This window comes from Marmota marmota, unplaced genomic scaffold (genome assembly GCF_001458135.2).
Source record: "Marmota marmota marmota unplaced genomic scaffold, marMar, whole genome shotgun sequence".
Taxonomy (NCBI): domain Eukaryota; kingdom Metazoa; phylum Chordata; class Mammalia; order Rodentia; family Sciuridae; genus Marmota; species Marmota marmota.
Genome location: NW_026000196.1, coordinates 4,508,669 through 4,530,648, shown reverse-complemented (window position 1 = coordinate 4,530,648; position 21,980 = coordinate 4,508,669). Strand labels below are relative to the sequence as shown.

The 21,980-nt window shown below is 37.2% G+C and overlaps 1 protein-coding gene across 1 annotated transcript in view; it reads right to left on the bottom strand.

Moving 5' to 3' along the window:
• The window catches only part of Blm (BLM RecQ like helicase), a 92,793-nt gene that overhangs the window by 10,108 nt on the left and 60,705 nt on the right, over positions 1-21,980 (bottom strand). The window contains exons 13-19 of the mRNA XM_015493039.2: positions 18,304-18,410; positions 15,981-16,141; positions 12,053-12,248; positions 8,598-8,788; positions 3,485-3,632; positions 789-988; positions 142-334 (exon numbers count right to left, since the gene is read on the bottom strand). Of these exons, the coding sequence (XP_015348525.1) occupies positions 142-334; positions 789-988; positions 3,485-3,632; positions 8,598-8,788; positions 12,053-12,248; positions 15,981-16,141; positions 18,304-18,410 (1,196 nt within the window). The remainder of the gene's footprint in view (positions 1-141; positions 335-788; positions 989-3,484; positions 3,633-8,597; positions 8,789-12,052; positions 12,249-15,980; positions 16,142-18,303; positions 18,411-21,980) is intronic.

The following is a 21,980-nucleotide window of genomic DNA, read 5'->3' as shown; positions in this document are numbered from 1 at the left end:
ATGGTTAAAGAGCTTTCAAAACAGAGATTAAATAAAATAATTAAATAGACTGGACATATTTATCACTCAAGAAGTTCCTTAGTAAGGTGAATTTTACCTTATTAATCTGTGCCATGTAATGAAAGGTACACATGCACCTACCTGCAAGCTTCTTGAGAGTAGCAGTATTAAAAATATTGAAGTAATGGACACCAAAAACTTTCCCCAGAGATTTGCAGACTTCTGTAAGTTCTCCAAGACATTTCTTAACCATCTCTTCCCTCTCAGATACTTTTGCCACTAAAGCTTTTTGTTTTTTCAAATTGCTGAAATTTTCCATTTCCATAAAATCTACCTTTGTGAGAAAGAAATCATAGGAGTAGATAAATGAACACTTGTTCCCAAATAGGGGCTTTATTCAATGATTAACTGCATTTATTTATTTATTTATTTTGTATTATTGTTCTTCTAAGTAGACAATAAGCCCCTTTGGAAGAGGGGCTATGCATTCTCCATTTTTCTGTCTCCAGGATCTGGTATAGCATAGTTTCTTAAAAAATGCTTATTAAATGATTATAGGAAGATTTAATGACCCCAAAACCCATTAAATTCATTTTGACAGATGTCAAATAACTTGAATTCAATTTTAAGCTCTTTCCAATTAAGAAGTTCAGAATATGTTCCTATAGGACAGCATCTAGAAATGTGGTATTGGTAAGCCTTGGGAGAGACACTGCAGTTTGCAGTAGTATACTTTGGTCCACTCACTGTGAGATAATAAAATAAAACAAACATTTAAAATGGCTTACCTTTAAATGCCCATTTAGTACACTCTGGGCTTTTGTTCCCAGCATTATATAGGCAATTGGTTGGTCATTGGCATTGATATATAAGTCTTCATCCAAAATCTTCTCAAGTATTAGCTTTTTAAAAAGTCTTTCAGCGTTGTGACGTGAATAAGCAGATCCCTTTCCAAATATACCTGACTGAATTTTTGCACTCTTACTTCCTAAAGGCAGAAGAAGTTAGATGAGTAAATATAGGTATACCAACACGCTTATAAGAAGCTTAAAAAGTCATTCATGAACATGTTTGACCAATAGATCATCTATTTCACAGGAAAGTCTGTGGTACAAATCAACACTCATTTCTGTATAAGAATATCTGAGTGAAATTCTAAAATTTCTGTGGTTGCATGTACTTTTTATTTTTGGTGCCAGGAATGGAACCCAGGGCCTTGCACATTCTAGGAAAGTGCTCTGCTACTGAACTACACCACTAGTTCTTTTTATTTTGAGACAGGGACTTGCTAAGTGGTAGAGGCTGACCTCAAACTTGCAATCTTCCTGCCTCAGCCTCCCAGGAACTGGAATTACAGGCATATGACATTGTGCTTGGCAGCTATCACTTAAAATGTTTTTATTTTCAGCCAGGGTCACCATTTGAAATTTATCTACTGAATCCCCACTATGAAAGACCATTTATGTTATTCCCTTCACTTTCTCCTTCCCCAAAATTTGTTAGTTATATCCTATTTATTGGTTCATCTTTTTTATTTGGTACCAGGGCTTGAACCCAGGGGCACTAAATTGCTGAGGCTGGCTTTGATCTTGTGATTCTCCGGCCTCGACCTCCCAAGTCACTGGGTTTAGAGGCATGCATACCTGGACATCTATTGATTGGTTATTTCTGTACCTTTAGAAAGAACTCCCCACAAACATCCTCCCCTCTATAAGAGGTTATGTGCACACGAAGCCCTTCCATACTCCTTTTATCCTACTTTTATTTTAACACATTGAGATTAGCATTTACATGCTGGCCTGTCTGTAACCATGGTTAAGTCTATATGTGGATTCTAATTACTTATTTTATGACAAGTTTCTTCCATATTTGGAACAATGTCCTGGCTCTTATGCAATCCAAAGGAAAATGTTTACTTCATCCATGTCAAATGGATTATTTTTTATAAGTTTTATCAATTATTCAAAATCAAGTTATGATTTCTTTTGTTTTATATCTGATCTTGGCTCTTATATAATCTCTCCCTTGGAGTTTCCAAACCCTTCTCTTTTGTTGGTCAAGAAGTAATGTTTGTGTTAATCACTATAAACAATAAAAAAAAAAATTGTTTTTTTATTCTTTCTATATACTGATGGAGACTCGTTATTCTTGACCTTCTGTTACAATTTGTACAGATTGCTACTGGCCCTATAGCATAGCCGTTATGATGGGATTTCTTCTCAGTGGACTCACAGGTCCGTGCCACTATCTAATGTCTTGTGATGTGTGATCATTTTGTTTAGTTTCCATGATTGCTGATAATTAATCTGATGTTAGTCTGGTTTTAGTTCCTGTTTTTTCTTTCGAAAGCTTAAGATTGTCTTTGACGAGGTCTAGAATATGCCACCGTGGCATAAAAATTATTTTGAGCAGAAGGCATTTGAGTTCCTGAAATCTTTTATCTGCTAAAAAGAATCTGTCCAAAGAACCCCAAAGAACTCACTTGTTATCAATTCCCTCCCTGGGAAAAACCAGAGAAGGTTGATCTTATAAGCAAAGATGAGAAGTCTGTACACCATACTTAAATAGACATGGCCACAAAAAATGTCCTATTTCCCATCTAATCTCTGAAGGGCCCATTTACCTACCTTCCTTCCTTTGTACTAGGGTCTGAACCCAGGGGTGCTTAACCATTGAGTCATATACCCAGCCTTTTTTATTTTTTGGGACAGGGTCTCACTAAGTTCCTTAGTGCTTCACTAAGTTGCTGAGGCTGGCTTTGAACTTGCTATATCCTCCTGCCTCAGCCTATGGAGCTGCTGGGATTAAAGGTGTGTGCCACGGGTCCATTTACCTCTCCTTTTTAATTTTTTTACATTTTTTATTAGTTGCTGATATTTATTTCTTTATTTATATGAGGTGCTGAGAATCAAACTCAGTGCTTCACACTAGTATGGCAAGTGCTCTACCACTGAGCTACAACCTCAGCCCTCAGTTTTCCAATCATTTTGCTTGGATCTTAGAAGATTTTCTTGACTTTATTTTCCAACCTTTCTTTTAAATTTACTTTGTCAATTCTGTTAAGTGTTTAACAGCTCTTTCTTATTCTTTCTTTTCCATAATATTAAATTGCTATTTAAATCTTTGTGGTAATATTAATTTGGAATCTTCCCTTCTCTCTCCTTAAATTACTGCCTATTTTCTAAATTATCTCTATCTCCCAGGGAGAACTATTTTGCTTATTTATTTCCTTCTTCATTCCTTCTCTCCCTCTCTCTCTCTTCTGTACTGGGGATTGAACCCAGAGCTACTCTACCACTGAGATACATCCCAGCCTTTTTAATTTTGACAGGCATCACTAAATTGCTGAGGCTCGCCTCAAACTTTCAATCCTCCTGCCTCAGTCTCCAAATCACTGGGATTATAGATGTGCACCACTAGGCCCATCTGAATTTTTTAGATGTTTAATTTCAATTAACTAAAAAAAATAAAACAGATGACTTACCCAGGAAAATATCAACCAGCATGTTCATAGTAAATCTTCCAGAAGGACCTACATGTTTTATATTTCTTGTTCCTTGTGATGAACTATATTCTTGAACAAAACTTACAATATTTTTCACATCATCAGTCACATCTCTTGTTTTATAATCCTATGAATAAAAAGATTACCTTCTACTATAGTTAATATAATGACAGATAGATTACTACAGTTTAATATTAACTGTGGTAGATTCGTAACTCATTTCTAGACCAAAACTAAGACTAAAAATTAAGGAAGTTTCAAATGTTTCTTCTTGCCAAAGTTCTAGTACAATTAGTATTTTATCTACTTTATTACTGTTTCATAGACATATCTTGTCTTTCAACTATCTGCCAGCACTCTGTGGGTAAGAAAAAATATGTAAATATATAAAATCCTTCATACCTCCTGAAACAGTGCTCTATTATTTCCCATCAGTTCACTGTCTCATTTCCCTCACGTGCCCCAACCTTGCCCACTTTTTGAGTCCCCATTACTGATGGTCTTTCACTTCCACTTATCCTAGTTTTTCTATACTAGCAATACTCAGCACACTTGTAATTCTGAAAATCTACACTACTGTGTCTTTGGATACATGACTTCATGCATGCTCTAGGCAAGCACTGTACCATTGAGCTAGGCCCTAGTCCTCTCACTCCCTTTAACCCTTGTTCACTTGCCACTTTCTGACAACCTGAAGTTGAACAAGTTTCTTGTGTTACATCAACAATCAGTAGTCTTTCTAAGGTCCCATCCAGAAAAGTCCAGAGAAACCCCTCACTCTAATATCATCCCTGCCTTAATTCTTGGTGACTTCAGTATGCAACTTCTGGCCGTAGGTATCTGGATTTCCTCTGCTCCAATGATTCTGTCTTCCAACTACATCAGCCACTTGCTCTCATGTCACACCAATAATGGCAACTCTTCATTCTCAGACTATCTATCCTATCTTTTAACTCATGCCATCTAGCATTCTGACTCCAACAAGCCACTAGGGCTGCCTAGCCAATGATCCTTCACCTCAGATGTCCTCCAAACTCAGCTTAAATTTCATAGCAGTTCTTATTATCATTACCTCATGTGCCATCCACCTGCTGTTTGGTCAGTTCATGGCATTACTTGGCAAAACACGTTAGGTCCAACACACCTGTACCTGTGTCTGAACTTAGCTGGACAAACACATAAATTATGTAGAATATCTTTATTTTCATATATGGCCACAAATCTCAATTGGACCTTTAATGTTGTAGGTAATTATTATATATCCCTAGTGTATTATTCCTCAATTTTTTTTTTCTTTTCTTTTTTTCCTTTGGTACTGGGTATTGACCCCAGGGGCACTCAACCACTGAGCCACATCCCCAGGCCTATTTTGTATTTTATTTAGAGACAGGCTCTCTCTGAGTTGGATAGGGTTTCACTATGTTGCTGAGGCTGGCTTTGAATTTTCGATCCTCCTGTCTCATCCTCCTGTGTACCACCATGCCTGGAGCTCCATTTTTTTTTTTTTAAATATTTTTTTGTTATACATGGTCACAGTATCTTTATTTTTATGTGGTGCTGAGGATTGAACCCAGTGCCTCACGCTTGACAGGTGAGCACTCTACTTCTGAGCCACATCCCCAGCCCCTAATACTCTTTTTAATACCTTTATTTCATTTGTTTTATTTTTAATGTGGTGCTGGGGATAGGACTCAGTGCCTCACGCATGCTAGGAAAGTACTCTATCACTGAGCCACAACTCCAGCCCAGACCTCCATTTTTTTAAACCATAGAAACCCACAAACTATGGCATATCATCTAGGTGTGTGTGTGTGTGTGTGTGTGTTTTGTTTTTTTAAAATTTTTTGGTAGTTGTGGATGGACAGCATGCATTTATTTTATTTGTTTATTTTTATGTGGTGCTAAGGATCGAACCCAGTGCCTCACATATACAAGTGCTCTGCCACTGAGCCACATCCCAACCCCTGGATGTGTTTTTAAAAATAAAATTTAACTGGCACAGTCACAGACCATGACTGGAAAATTGATATATTTATTACGGATGCTTTTGGGTTACAATGGCAGAGTTGAATAGTTCTAGCAGAAATCAGGTAGTCATAAAGTCTGAAGTATTTTACTTTCTGTCCCTTAATATAAAGTTTGCTATTGGCCGTGGTGGTGCACACCTGTAATCCCAGCTACTCAGAGATCCTGTCTCAAAATTTTTTTTTTTTAAAGTTCTGGGGATATAGCTCAGTGGTAGAGCACACCTGGGTTCAATCCTCAGAACAGGGGATAGGAGGTCACTTGGAGAGTTGTCTATATTCAGTCTCCAATTTTTGCCTCATTTTACTGAAAACGGTCAAGTCAAGGTCATTAAGATTTCTGCAATGCTAAACCCTATGCTGAATTCTCAGTCCTTCCTGTACTTGACTTAGCAGCAGCACTTGACATGATTAGCACTTCCTCCTTCTTGAAACACTTCCTGTACTTGGTTTCCTTGGTTTTCCTCTTACTGCTGCTCTTTCTTGGTTTCCTTTCATAGTTCTTCCTCTTTTCCTCAACCTCTCAGGAGCCATGGTAAGTCTTTGGTTTTCTTATGTTCTGCCTATTTTTTTTTTTTTTTTTAGTGCTGAGGATTGAACCCAGGGGCACTCTACCACTGAGCTACATTCCTAGCCCTTTTTTATTTTGAGACAGGGTCTCACTAAGTCACCTAGATTGGCCTCAAACTTGTGATCCTCCTCCTTCAGTTTACCGAGTAGCTGGGATTACAGGTGTGTGTCATTTTGCCTGGCCCTTCTGCCTAAGTTTATACTCATGAAGATATTAGCTGGTCTCGTGGCTTTAAGTATCATCTATTAATTAATGCCAACCACTCCCAACTTTACATGTATCACCAACCACTTAATAAAATTCCTGAATCAAACAGACCTATGTCATTCATGTCCAAAACTGAACTCTTGATCTTCCTTGCCAAATAGCCTTCTGAATTTTGGCTAAAGGTAACTCCATTCTTGTAGTTCCTCCAGTCCTTTAGCCTTCATTTTCCTGTTCTGGCCCTCCATTATACCTCTTCCTGTCACAGACTCTCAGCCCTGCTCAGACATGGGGCTTCCTGCGGTCCCTCTAGTGCTCCAGGACTACTCTCCACCTCAGGGCCTTGGCTCTGGCTAATGCTTCTGCCAATATGCTCATATTCAGAGAGCTGCTCAGCTAACTTTCATTTCAAGTTTTTGCTCAAATGGGCCAACTTATCTAATACTGCATTTTGGACCCCACCCATTGTTCCTGTCTTCTTACTCTGCTGAACTTTTCACCAAAGTTCTTTTCCTTAACATATTCTTATTGTGTATATTACTTGCTATCAGCCTTCCCCTACTAGAATGCAAGCTCTACAAGGGCAGGTATTTTTATTTATTTTGTTCAATAATGTGTCTTAAATTCTTAGAAAAGTGTCTGCTATAGAACAGGTCCTCAACAAATATCTATTGATAGAGTAAACTGATTAGTGCTGTTTATAGGTTAGAGTGGGAAGAGACAGTTGTGAATCTGCAGATTCTACACTGAGAGAGTAAACTCCCCTGTTTTGGTCAATGCTGCAAATCTCAATTGCAGCAATTACAATTATATGAACACATATGTCTCTCCCTTCCAGACTATGAACTGGTTTACAATGTGTGCATTTAGGAGTCTCCAACATTTTGTAAACATTTTAAAAGATATGAAATGTGAAAATATTCTATAACCAGTCTTGTAGATATTAAAACATAAAATTGCCATGATAGGTACAATACGTACCTAATGATTGAATTTAACAACCTCCCAAGGTTATTTGAGGACAGATCATACTGAACTCAGAAGCCACTGCCATTATTAGTATTATAATATTTTTTTATTATAATTGTTTTTAGTACTGGGAATTAACTGGGGTGCTTTATCACAGAGTTACACCTTCAGTCCTTTTAAAATATATATATATATATATATATATTTTTTTTAGTTGTAGCTGGACATAATACTTTTAGTTTATTTGTTTTTATTTTTATGTGGTACCAGGGATGGAACCCAGTGTCTCATGCATGCTAGTCAAGCGCTCTACCATTGAGCCACAATTCCAGCCCCCAGTTATTTTTTATTTTGAGATAGGGTCTCATTAAATTGCTGAGACTGGATTTGAACTCGAGATTCTCCAGTCTTAGCCTCCTAAATCTCTAGGATTACAGGTGTATGCTACTGTGCCAGTGCCATTCTTTGTAGGTTAAAAAAAAAAAAAAAGGAGTAATTTAAAGTACTTGAGTATAAACACAGTACCTACTAATGCTACTCTTTCAAGTTTTTTTTTTTTTTTTTAAATTGTATTTTTTTGTGGACTGGAGGTTGAAACCAGGACCTCACACATGCTAGGCAAGTGCTCTACAACTATGCTATAGCCAGGTCCATTTTAAAATTTTATTTTGAGGCAGGGTCTCACTAAGTTGCCTGCCTCAGCCTCCCAAGTAGCTGGGATTACAGGTGTGTGTCTTCCAACTGACTGAGATCTTTAAATATAGGTTATAGTTGATTTAAAATATTCTACCTGCCCATGTTAGATCATTTGGCATGTTTATGAATTAATGATATTTCTAAAATATTCTGTAAATATCAGTGCACATATGTAACCTCAATATTTTGAACAGGTGGATGTCTAGTATATTTTCTTAATAGTCTTCTAATTCTAAAAAATGATATTCTATAAAATATTTTAAGAGGGCTGGGGTTGTGGCTCAGTGGTAGAGTGCTTGCCTAGCATGTGGGAGGCCCTGGGTACAATCCTTAGCACCACATAAAAATAAATAAATAAAATAAAGTTATTGTGTCCAATTACAACTAAAAAATATAATATAATATGTGTGTGTGTGTGTGTATATATATATATAAAGAATTTTTCTATTCCTAATTATGATATGGAGGACAAGCCCTTTCTCTTGTCTTTTGTGGCCCATATTCTGGGATCTAACTTGTGTTTTCTTTTTTAAGCTTTAAGAGGAAAAAAAAAAAAAAAAGAGCTGGCAATTTCCTTAATTATTAAAGAATTAAAAACAAAACTAAACTAAACAATAACTCATTTTACCTTTGTTTTACAGCAATTATCACAAGAAACATCCGGGTATTTCTTACAAAAATCAGGGTTAAATCCATTTTCTCCGAAGTAAGCTAAAAGCTGTATTCTCCTGCATTCTGTTATATTTTCACAGTAATGTACCATGCTATACAAATTATTGAAATGAGTCTCTCTTGTATGATGGTTTCCATCTTTTTCCACTAAAAGGGATGAAAAGCATAGTAAAACATACTTATTACATTAGAAATTTAAAGAATAGCACAGAAATACTTAGAATTATAGAACTTTAATACTAAGTAAGAAAATTGCTATTATTGGCATTCTATTAGTATAACAATTTCTTATTATAATTAACTGGGATTTATGTTTATCTCAAGATTTTAATTTAATTTTATAGAATTACATTTTAGATTTTTGTTTTCAAATTGAAAAATTTTTTTGGTGGTAGAGACTGAACACAGGGTGTCCGTGTTCTTACCACTGAACCATATCCTCAGACCCTGAAATGGAAAGATTTTTTTTCAAATTTTCATTATTTCCAATGATGAAGGCTAGACTTATATTTCCTATATTATCAGATAGGCATGTACTGAAGTTAATATCCAAAGAAAGCATGGCATAGAACTATGGCAGTGGGTTGTACACCTTCCTGAGCCTGTGAGGTGTAAGCAATTAAGCCAGTGGCTCCACAACTATATGCCGAGGGCTAGAGGTGTAGTTCAATGGCAGAGCTCTGGCCCAGAGTGCACAAGGACCCAGGTTCAATTCCTAGCACCACATGTAACAAAACCATTGTGCAACGAAGCCTGGAGTGCTGTAGTGAACTCTTAGGTGTAGGTTATTTTAAATTTAAGGCAAACAACAATAACTGACATTGTAGAATACCACACAAACAATTTGAGGTACTTCATGGTTTTAACATTAGATTCTGCTTTGCTTTTTCCAATAACATCATTATCTTTGTGAAGCTAAAAATTTGACAGTTGCTCTAATAAAAACAAGTACCTCAAGAAAAATGAATGTTATCTTGGTTTTTTTTGTCTCCATGCTGGGCTGAGGACAGAACCAAGGGCCTTGTACATGCTAGGCAAATGTTCTGCCACTAAGTCAAATCCCTGACTCAAAAAAATGACTGTGAAACAGAGTGGTAGTGCTCAATTTGATTCTAAAGTTTAAAAACAGCAAGTACTTACTTTCCATTAGTACGTGATATAGTTAAGAATAAAATAAAAATCTGACTTCTTGGGCTGGGGATGTGGCTCAAGTGGTAGTGTGCTCGCCTAGCAGGTGTGAGGCACTAGGTTAGATTCTCAGCACCACATAACACATTTAAAAAAAAAAAAAAAAAAGTGAAGATACTGTGTCCACCTAGAACTAAAAAATAAATATTAAAAAAAATCTGATTTCTTCCAGTTTATTAGTATTATTCTTCAAATAATTTAATATTAAATAATATTTCAAATAATTTAAGTCCTAATTATGAGTCAAAATAATTACAATTTAAATATTTATACTAAACTATTTGGATTTAACAATATAGATGCTCCCTGACTTATGAAGAGGTCACATCTTGATAAACCCATTGTAAATAATTTATATAGCTTTCATACCATTACAAAATCGAAAAATTATCATTTAATCTATCACAAGTAGGAGACTGTACGGGTTTTGTCTAAAAATACAAGTGGGCAAACCAAGTGTAAACAAGGGATTTTTTTGGGTTAATACCCATTTTGGTATAGTGTAATAATCTTGAACTTTGGCATCAGATGAAATCGTGCTCAGTTAGGGTTCTGCATTTATTAGTTCTGTATCTCATTTTTCTTCTCTGTATAATGAGAAAATAGTCTTATCTTTTAAGGTTGTTGTGAGAAAAAAAAATGAATTGATATGTGTAAAGCATTTAAAATAGCATGTGGCAAGTGCTAACAGTATATTATCTACAACAATTACCATCCCTGCACCACAGTCACTATTCCTACTGCTCCTACTATTTTGGCTACTGCCTCAGAGACCTTGGGGCAAGTCAAAAAATCTTTCTGAAGCTTGCTTTTCTCATGAGTAGCTCTACCTAAAAAGTTAGATGTTGCTTATAATCCCAGCAGTTCAGGAGGCCAAGGCAAGAGGATGACAAATTCAAGGACAGTCTCAGCAACTTAGCAAGGCCCTAAGCACCTTAGAGAGATCCTGCCTCAAAACAGAATATAAAAAGGGCTGGGGATGTAGCTCAGTGGTTAAGCACCCCTGGGTTAATCCCTGATACCAAAAAAAGCTAGTTGTTATGGGTAAATAAGGTAAGACGATATAGAGTTTGACACAGTGCATGGCATGTACCATGCTGAGTATCTCTGCCAGAGTGAGAAAGTGATCTTAAAAATAGATATTTATAAAATATATTCAATTATCACACCTGAGTACAAAGATGGGCCCAGGATATAATAAAATTCTAAAATATGTATTTACTTTGACCCAAGAAAGACTTGGTCTAGAAATATTTCCTACATAAATAACTGCAAAAATGCCTAAAGATATCAGTACAAGGGTATTCAATACTGCGTTGTTGGCAGCAGTAAAAAACAAGAAATAACCTAAATATCTAATAAGAGGGGACTGGCTTAATAAACATGAAATTACCAGACTATGGAATTCTATGTAGCTAATTTATTCATATTAATTCTAGGGATAATTACAATCTAGTATTGACTGAAAAAAAGGGTATATTTATATATATATCTTTATATATATATACATACATATATGTGTGTGTGTGTGTGCGCGCGCACGTGAGAGAAAATGTATAATGTAATTCCATTTACATTTTAAAATACAAGCATCTGGGAAAGGTAAACACAAATACAAGATGTTGCCTGCCTTTAATGGGGGAGGAGGGATGAGACAGGAGAGGGATATCTAGGAGACTATTGGTTGTACTCCCCCCCCCCTTTTTTTTTTGAGAGAATGTCTCACTATGTTGTGCAGGCTGGCCTCAACTCCTGAGCTCAAGTGATCCTCCTGCCTTGGCTTTCTTGGTAGCTGGGACTATAGTTACATGCCACAATACTTGGTTTTGTTTTATTTCTTAAACTGGATGGTAGTTCATGAGAGTTTATTATGTTCTCCTTTTTATCTTTCTTTGAAATATGTATTACATGCAAGTTTAAATGATAAAATTGGGTCTAGAAGGATACAAAAGAAATCAACAACTCAAGTTATTTCTTGAGACAAGACCACGGGCATGATTTAGCAATTTCCTGCCTTACACATGTCTGTGACATTTTACATAATAAGCATGTATTACTTTTACAATAAAAGTGAACTAAAATAAAATTTCAATTTATATAAATACCTCTATTTCTCCATGATTATTTAAGGAAAACTGGACCCAAAGTACCACAATAGTAGGAGTGATTAATCTCATGACATGACAGAACATGACAGAACGTCTCTAGTAGAGCTCAGCTTACTCATTATAAGCCTCTTCAGTCTGGTCACATCATGATAGGTATAGAAAAGCAGGCAGTGAGATATTTCTCCATCTCGTCCAGCTCTGCCGGATTCCTGGTAGTAACCTTCCACAGATTTAGGAAGAGATGCATGAATCACAAATCGCACATCAGGTTTGTCAATCCCCATTCCAAATGCAATTGTTGCACAGATAACCTGATGTAAAGCAAAGGCCCATTAGATTCATAATGCATTTAAAGGAACATTTTAATAATGGATATTTCTAAAAGCTCTATCCCTTATTTTACTTTAAAATGCACTCTACTTGACAAACTTATGTCTTAACTTGGTTCCACTATTTAGCATGACTAAGACAAGATTTTCATATTGATAACTTGCAATTTTATTAAGCCCATGAAGAGAAAGAGAAGCTTAGTGTGGTTGGCACTTTCTTATGTGAGTTGGTTTCACTACATGAGAGATTAATTGCACTCATTAGCCCTTCAATGTGTTGTCAGTGTTTGTTCTGTTTCTGATATGGAGATGTGTGGGGGTTCTATTCATATTGCCATGATATCCAGGCCTGTGTACATAAGTAATACTATCCTCAGGGGCTCCAGGCTGTTCCCAGGACTCTGGCTCTCAGAGGTCATTGCAGCTAGCTCCTTGATGATTCAGGACAATAGTGCTCTCACCTGCTTCAGTTTTACTTGTGTCACCAGCTGAAACATACGTTGACTCTTTTTATTCATCAGTTGATTTCAAAGTCAAGGTTGTGAAATTTTAATTAAATCTCATATGGGTAAAAGTCAGAGCAGCTTATACAGGAGGGGAAAAAAAAAAAAAAAAAAAAAAAAAAAAAAAAAAAAAGGCCAGGGTCTATGGCTCTTGGCCCATACAAATCACTTAGTGGAAGCAAGGTGATGGTTAAATTTTAGGAGGTTGACAAATCAGTTTTCAAGAATATCCATTTCAGTTGCAAATTTAGGACCTATTTAACCCAGACCAAAATGCTATATCTCCAGGCAAAATTACATTATACAAATAAAGCTGTAAGTCTTTTTTTAGTACTTAAAAAAAAAAATGAATTGCTACTGCAAGAACAGTATTTCAAAAGCAATGAAAATATCTGGCAGCCAGACTGAGGCTAATGACATGATTTCAGTAACCGTGAGTTCCAGAAAGGAACTGTAAGCTATGGGGTACGTGGACAGCAAATGGGCACATTTATCAACATTGGGAATGGCAGTGGCCTGCACTCCAGATTAGTCATCCATCTAATTTATGGTACTTTGATCAAAAGGAAATCTCCTCAAAAAGTGAAAATCTATTGTGTCCTCTAGTGACGGAGAGCAGGCGGGCAAGTTGCTCAGTGAGATGTGCCTGCCCAGAGCTCTGCAAATATCATCTACCTTGAAGCCTGGTGCTTCTCCCACTGCGAGGAGGGCACATGGCTATGAAGCACATCCTGAAGGCTCTGAGTGAGGCCACAGTGATGCTGACTCTTTCTGAAAGCTCTTATTTCTTTAACTAGGAAACTGGCTTTGACACATTACACTTCCTTCCTTATTTTGGTGTTGTTTTTAAACGTGGATGGACAAAATATCTTTATTTTATTTATTTATTTTTATGTGGTGCTGAGGATTGAACCCACTGCCTCACTCATGCAAGGCAAGCTCTCTACCACTGAGCTACAACCCCGCCCCAGGCTACATTCATTCTTTTAAAAGAAAAACACAAAATTTTATTTTTATTCTTTTTTCCTCTATATTGGGGATGAACCCAGTGGTGCTCTACCACGTAGCTATATTCTCAGCTATTTTTTTTTATATTTATTTTTTTAGTTGGACACAATACCTTTATTCCATTCATTTATTTTTGTGTGGTGCTGAGGATCAAACCCAGGGCCCCGTGAGTGCTAGGCGAGCGCTCTACCTCTGAGCCATAATCCTAGCCGCCCTCAGCTATTTTTATTTATTTTTAAAAATTAGGGCTGGGGTTGTGGCTCAGTGGTAGAGTGTTTGCCTAGCACGTGTGAGGTGCTGGATTTGATCCCCTGCTTTAGACAGGGTCTAAGTTGCCCAGTCTGCCCTTGAATTTGCAATCCTTCAGCCTCAGCCTCCTGAGTTGCTGGATTATAGAAGCGTGTCACCACTCCAGTATAGATCTCACCAATTTTTAATTCCTCCCTTGTCATTTATTGTTTGTTCAAATCTTTCAGTCTATTTCTGGATTTCTGTTCCACTCATCTATATATAATGTACTACAAACCAGTAATGTGCTATTTTTTTTTCAAATTCTTTTAGTTTTTTTCATTTGACTGTCTTCCATGCAAACTTTAGAAAAAGTTTATACAAAGAAAAAAACTGAAATGTGTAATTATTTCAGTGAAGACAAACCAGTTTTTCTAAACTTTTTACATATCTGAAAATGCCTTTATTGTTTTCAACATATATGACAGTGAGCTGGGTATGAAATACTTTTGTCCAAGTCTTCCCCCCCCTCCCCCCCAGTATTGGGGACTGAGTCCAACAGCGCTCTAGACTTTTATTCTATTTTTAATTTTTGACAGGGTCTCACTAAGTTGCCCACGCTGCTCTGAGTTTGCAACCCTCCAGACTCAGCCTCCCAAGAGATTAAAGGCATGAGCCACCATGCCCAGCTACTCTTCCCTCTTCTGATTCTGAAGACTGTCCTCCTGTTTTTGATATTTTTGATTTCTATTTCTCCCCCGCCACCTTTTTTTGTGGTACTGGGGTTTGAACCCAGAGGTACTTTACCACTGAGGTAAATCCCCTAGCCCTTTTATTTTTAAGTTGAGATAGGGTCTCACTGAGTTGCTTAGGGCCCTGCTAAGTTGCTGAGGCTGACCTTGAACCTGTGATCTTCCTGCCTCAGTCTCCTGAGTCACCTTTATACTCTAAATCATCTTCATTATGTTGTTTGGTAAGATAGAACCACAGGAAGCCATGGTAGACAAAATAGGCCCAATTTCTAGCCAGTCAGGTTTGTCACTGGGTGGATCCTATATTTGGCATGCAGAACTCTGATGGTGCTGAAGGGCTGCAGCAGTATGGCTCTACATTTAATATTCTTAGGCTGGATCCCTATTCCTTGTTGCTAATACATCACATTTAAAAATTTTTTCTCCCTCAATTTTTGTCTTTTATTCCCTCTAACATTCTCAAGTTAAAGTTATTCACTATATCCCTGATTGCTTCTCAGTTTTTGGGTTTTTTTGTACCAGACATCGAACCCAGAGATTCTTAACCACTGGGCCATATCTGCAGCCCTATTTATTTATTTATTTATTGGTACCAGGGATTGAACTCAAGGGTGCTTAACCACTAAACCACTTCCCCAGCCCTTTTTTTTTTTTAAATCTTTTTTTTTTTTTTTTAATTTATTTTTTAGTTCTCGGCGGACACAACATCTTTGTTTGTATGTGGTGCTGAGGATCGAACCCGGGCCACATGCATGCCAGGCGAGCGCGCTACCGCTTGAGCCACATCCCCAGCCCTTTCCTAGCCCTTTATAAATTTTTTTATTTTGAGACAGGGTCTCATTAGGTTGCTTACAACTTCACTAAGTTGCTGAGGCTGGCTTTGAACCTGCGACTCCCCTGCCTCAGCCTCCTGAGCCGCTGGGATTAGAGGTATGTGTCACCACGCCTGGCATCCTTTTTATTTTTATTTTGAGATAGGGTCACACAAAGTTGCTCAGAGCCTTGCTAAATTGCTGAGGCTGGCCTCAAACTTGTGATTCTCCTGCCTTAGCCTCTTGAGCCGCTGGGATTATAGGTGTGGGCCACCATGCCTGGCTCCTTCTCAGTCTTATTTTGATGTTTTCTATCTTTAAGATAAAAACAATTTGCATTCTACATGCACAAGTTTGCTAATATACCAAAAAAGATTATTCCTTTTGTTTGTTTATTTAAAAAAATGTTACCTGGCAGCCATCCTGATTAATCCACTTGTGTTGCACTTCATCTCTGGCAGAATCACTGAGGCCAGCATGATAAGCAAGAGCAGCAAGACCATTCTTCTGTAAAGTGTCAGCCATTGTGTCACATTCCCGCCTGGAGAGGCAGTAGATTATCCCTGAGTCATCTGTCAAGAAACCAAAACGGTAGTGAGAAGTGAGGACTTTTAACATAAATAACAATACCATTTACACTATGTTTTTAAAAATGTTAAGAAATATAAACAGATTTCTGTAGTGCACTTAGAACACAGGATGATCACACAGAATAACTCAGGAAAAAAATTCATACAAAGAAATAAGATGCGACTTAAAAAAATTTTTTTTTTTTAGTTGTAGATGGACACAATACCTTTATTTTCTTATTTTTTTTATGTGTGCTGAGGATTGAATCCAGTGCCTCACACATGTTACACGAGCGCTCTACCACTGAGCCACAACCCCAGCCCAAAATGCAACTTTTAATTCTATCCCTGCTAATGCCTTATGAGATGAACCTGGACTAATCCTAGGCTCTATTTCACACTGGCTCTAAAATGGGAAAACTCCCTTATACAAGCTTATAGAAAACACATGACAATATTTATCAAAGAGTCTTAAAAATACCTCTGACCAGCAAACTACAGTGATGCAGCCACATGAATGTTTATAGCAGCACAATTCACAATAGCTAAATTGTGGAACCAACCTTCAATAGATGAATAGATAGGGCTGGGGTTGTGGCTCAGAGGTACAGCGCTCACCTACCACGTGTGAGGTCCTGGGTTCGATCCTCAGCACCACATAAAAAATAAATAAAATAAAGGTATTGTGTTCAATTACAACTAAAAAATAAATATAAAAAGATAGACAAATAGATAAAGAAATTGTGGTATATATACACAACTGAATATTACTTAGCATTAAAAGAGAATAAAATTAAGGCATTTGCAGGTAAATGGATAGAGTTGGAGAATATTATGCTAAGTGAAGTAAGCCAATCCCCAAAAACCAAAGGCCGAATGTTTTTTCTGATAAGTGGATGCTGATCCATAATGGGGGTGTGGGAAGAGACAGGAGGAATGGAGGAACTTTGGATAGGCTAAAGGAGAGGGAGGAAAAGGGAGGGGAAATGGGAGTAGGAAAGAAGGTAGAATGAGATGGACATTGTTACCCTAGGTACATGAAGACACAAATGATGTGATTCTATTGTGTGTACAACCAGAGAAATAAAAAACTGTGCTCCATTTGTATACGATGAATTGAAATGCACTCTGCTGTCATGTAGAACAAATCACAACAAATTAAAAAAAAAACAAAAAGATACACCTTTGACCCAGTTTCCTTCTAGGAAACTAACCTAGGAAATAAAGTGATATATGGACTCACACCAAAAGTTTTGTTTATAATTTAAAAATTAAAAAAGATTTTAATGGGAAACATTATGGGAATAAGGTTGTGAAATAAAATATACTGTATCAAGTGTTTTTTTTCTTTTATGTCAATATCTTTATTTATTAATTTAATTTTTATGTGATGCTGAGGATCGAACCAGTGCTTCACACATGCGAGGCAAGTGCTCTGCCACTGAGCTACAGCCCCACTCCCCGTATCAAGTGTTTTCTAAGAAAAAAGATAAATTGACCTATAACATCTTTAAAAAAAAAAGTGTTTTCTGAGTTATAAAAGGCATGCAAAAATGCCTTTTATAACTTTTTTTTTTTTTTAAAGAGAGAGAGACAGAGAGAGAGAGAGAGAGGAGAGAGAGAGAGAGAGAATTTTTTAACATTTATTTTTTAGTTTTTGGCGGGCACAACATCTTTATTTGTAGGTGGTGCTGAGGATCGAACCCGGGTCGCACGCAGGCCAGGCGAGCGCGCTACCGCCTGAGCCACATCCCCAGCCCCGCCTTTTATAACTTAAAAAACAAAAATGGAGCAAACTGTTATGAACTTCAGAATCTCATTTTATTTAATATAACTCAAAGGCAAACACATTTGGGAGAAGGCACTACAATAAAGAGTTATATTCATACACTGATAGAAGCCATAGAAAGCACTGAAACCAAAATGATAATATAAGTGTGTAGGAGGAAATATTTAATATATTTTTTTGTTAAAGTTTATTGTTATCTAACCAAATGAGATTTTATAAATTCTAGAATTGAAAGAGTTACAATATTCTGGTCTATAAATAACAAGTTAAGTATCATCATTAAACAAAAAGAAATGTTTAATTTGCTATTTTATTTATTCTATTGTGGTACTAAAGAGACACCTATTACTTTTAGATATCACATAACTGTACTCACATGGGTGATGCTTTTGGATCCATTCTAAGCAATCAAATGCTACCTTTTTAGGTTTTTTTTGTAATACATAGTATTTCAGATTATGTCTGTTAAAGCTCATGCTGAACCTAAAAGAAATGCCAAACACAAAATTTAGTTATTATGAAAAATATAGATCTAGCCATTGGCATGAACTGAAAGTATACCTCAAAATCATTAACCCAGATGAGATGTTATTAGAAGATGGGGCATTTGGGAGAGAATTAGGTTATGAGGGTGAAACCATGAATGAGACGAGAGCCCTTATAAAAGTAGAGACCTCACTAGTTTTAGGTGTGGCTACAATGAGAAAAGTACCATCTGCAAACCAGAAAGAGGGACCACACCAGATGGGATCTGCTAGTACATTGATCCTGGACTCCCCAACCTACAGAGCAATGAGAAATAAATTTCTCTTATCTCAGCTACCTAGCCTATGATATTCTGTTCAGTTAGCATGAACAAAGGCCAACATCTTCAAAAATTAAATACTGATTTTCCACATTCCAAGCCTAATTATCAGTTTGTCTTAAGGTGAATACTACCACTGGCAGCTTATATAATAGAACACTGAAATGGAGGTTAGATTAAAGGTTAAAGAAAAGAATGGTTGGTGAGTGTGGTGGCACACACTTGCAATCCCAGCAATTCAGGAGAGTGAGGCAGGAGAGTCTCAAGTTCTAGGCCAGCCTGGGCAACTTAGTGAGATCACATCTCAAATATAAAAAGGGTTAAGGATGTAGCTCAGTGGTAAAGTGCCCCGGATTTAATCTCCAGTACCAGGAGTAGGGAGAAAGAATAGTGATAAGGAGGGAAGCTCTATGGCATTAGATGATAAAAAATTAGGATTATAGAAGAGGAGTGTACCTCAGTGGGAGTGTGGGAGTGTACCTCAGTGGTATAGCAAAGGCTTAGTATGCACAAAGCCCTCGGTTCAATCCCCCCACATGTGTACACGCACAAAGTCAGACACATGGAGAAACATCAGTCAGAAGCCCAGTCTCCAAGGTGAGGCTGACAAAAAATGGAGATGATAATTAAAAAAACATTGAAGTGGGGCTGGGATTGTGGCTCAGTGGTAGAGCGCTTGCCTAGCATGGGCGGGACCCAGGTTCCATCCTCAGCACCACATAAAAATAAAAGGTATTGTGTTGTGTCCATCTACACCTAAAAAATAAATATTAAAAAAATATTGAAGTGATTAAGAAAATTACAGAGGAAATACACACTTTTAGGCTACCAATGTTCCTAAATTTTGACTCATGCTAAATAACCTTCATGCACTTATATGAAAAGTTAATTGCAGGGCAACAGAAGGAGCTCTGGATCCCAAAGGGAACATGGCTGGCTGACACCAGTGCTCCTTCTTTTCTGGCCTACCACTCTTGGCACCCCATTTCCTCCCTCATGCTTCCTTAGGGAGCTCATTCTTTCCATTACCTTCTCTCTTATATTTCTCCTTTTGCTTTTCTTCCTAAGGCAAATTTCTCAGAAGATACTTATATCTCCAACCAACTAACCATAAACTGAATTTCAATTCTCATCACTTTCATGCTGACTTTTCTTTCTTTCTTTTTTTGATAGCAGGGATTGAACCCAGAGGCACTTAACTACTGAGCCACATCCCTAGCTCTTTTTATTTTTTATTTTGAGACAGGCCTTGTTAAGTTGCTGAGGCTGGCTTTGGAACTTGCAATTCTCCTGCGTCAGCATCCTGAGTTGCTGGGATTATAGGTGGATGCCACTGTGCCTGGCCAGCAATACTTTTCCATGCGTTTGGCATTTGTAGGGGTTGCTTTAGACCTCATTCTCTCTGATCTCTCCCTACTCCACCTTGTTGGCTAGCCTTACAGAAAACCTTCTATTAGCACTCATGACTTCACCTTCTGTGGGAATTTCAACGCTTATGTCTCTGACTTCTCCATCTTCTTCTCCTTATGCTTACTCCTGAAGTGAGAATCACCTCCCACCCCGCAATGCCTGGCTCTCTTCTTTTTTGCAATATCTCTTTCAGCAGTCTATTTTAAACTGCACCCAAATATTATTTCAATGAGTCCCAACTCTTGCCCTCAACTTAGACCTCCTTTCAGAGTTCTGAACCATATTCCAATATGATTTTAGATCCGTGATCTAAAATTGAAGCATGCATTCTCCTAGGAGTACACAAAGACTTTCTAAGGGTAAATGAGCAAAGATAATTTTCTCTCTGTGGTGCTGAGGACTAAACCCTAGGGTGCCTCACATGTGTGAGGCAAGTTCTCTATTACTGAGCTACAGCCTCAGCCCTGGAGCCTCAGTTTTTACATGCAGTTAAGACTGATCTGAGAATGCTTTTCCAGACCAGACGTCTTGCAGGCTCATCCTTTTCCAGTCTTCCCTTTTATAACTGTCCTCCCAATTCCAAAATACAAACCAACCAACCCCACTTTTTACTCATTCTAAATTTTACCACCATGACTTGTTTCAGGAGGTTAAAAACCTCCAGGACACCAAACAAAGCAAAATGAAATATAGTACAGATGTGGGTGAAATTTTCTTTAATCAAAGCACCAGAAATCTGGTAAGTCTTCTGTCTTTACGTTTTACCTATTTCTGTTAAGGGTAAAGAATAACATTGGAGGGCTGGGGATGTGGCTCAAGCGGTAGCGTGCTCGCCTGGCATGCGTGCGACCCGGGTTCAATCCTCAGCACCACATACAAATGAAGATGTTGTGTCCGCCGAAAACTAGAAAATAAATATTGAAAAATTCTCTCTCTCTCTCTCGAAAAAAAAAAAAAAAAAAGAATAACATTGGAAATGAAGCATTTTAGCCCTCATTGGAGTTCTGATTTCAAATAGACCGAGAGTAAAGTAGTGAAGTAAAGATGATCTCCACCTTTGGATGCTGTTTTATCCCTGACCACTGTCACTTTGTGACTTGTGAAACTAACCGTTAAACAAAACCAGCTTTTATTTATATGTACAGAACAGCTGGAATTCTTTTAGTGTTTCAAATGATAGAAGATTATGTAGCAGACTGGCAAAAAAAAGATGATAGATAAAAGAATGATACATCCATTGGCCATTTTTTTTTTTGTTCTGGGGATTAAACCCAGATCCTCAGGGATGCTAAGCATGTGTTCCACCATTGAGCTACATACACCCTCAGCTCCTTCTAGGACTATTTTCATTATTCTTAGGCAATTATTTACAGTTGTTATTGCAGTCCAGATAAAATTATGGCATAAAAGACCTGCCTTACAACAAATACAAATGATGAAGAAAAATCTTAAAATTTATTTGAGCTGATTTGAACTATGGTGTACAAGTATTCCTGTCCATATGAATACTGAAGTGACGATGACTTTCTCTGCACTTAAAAATAGTTTTATCTCAGAAAAGTGTTTTATTTAGTAAAATATTAAAAATAGTTTGGGTCAAACGGAGAGATGAAAACATGTTTAAGAGAGCCTACATCCTGGGAGCAAATCTTTACCTAGCACACATCAGATAGAGCACTAATCTCTAGGGTATATAAAGAACTCAAAAAGCTAAGCACCACATACAAAGATGCTGTGTCCACCGAAAACTAAAAAATAAATATTAAAAATTCTCTCTTTCTCTCTCTCTTTAAAAAAATAAATAAATAAAAAAAGCTAAGCACCCCCCAAAACAAATC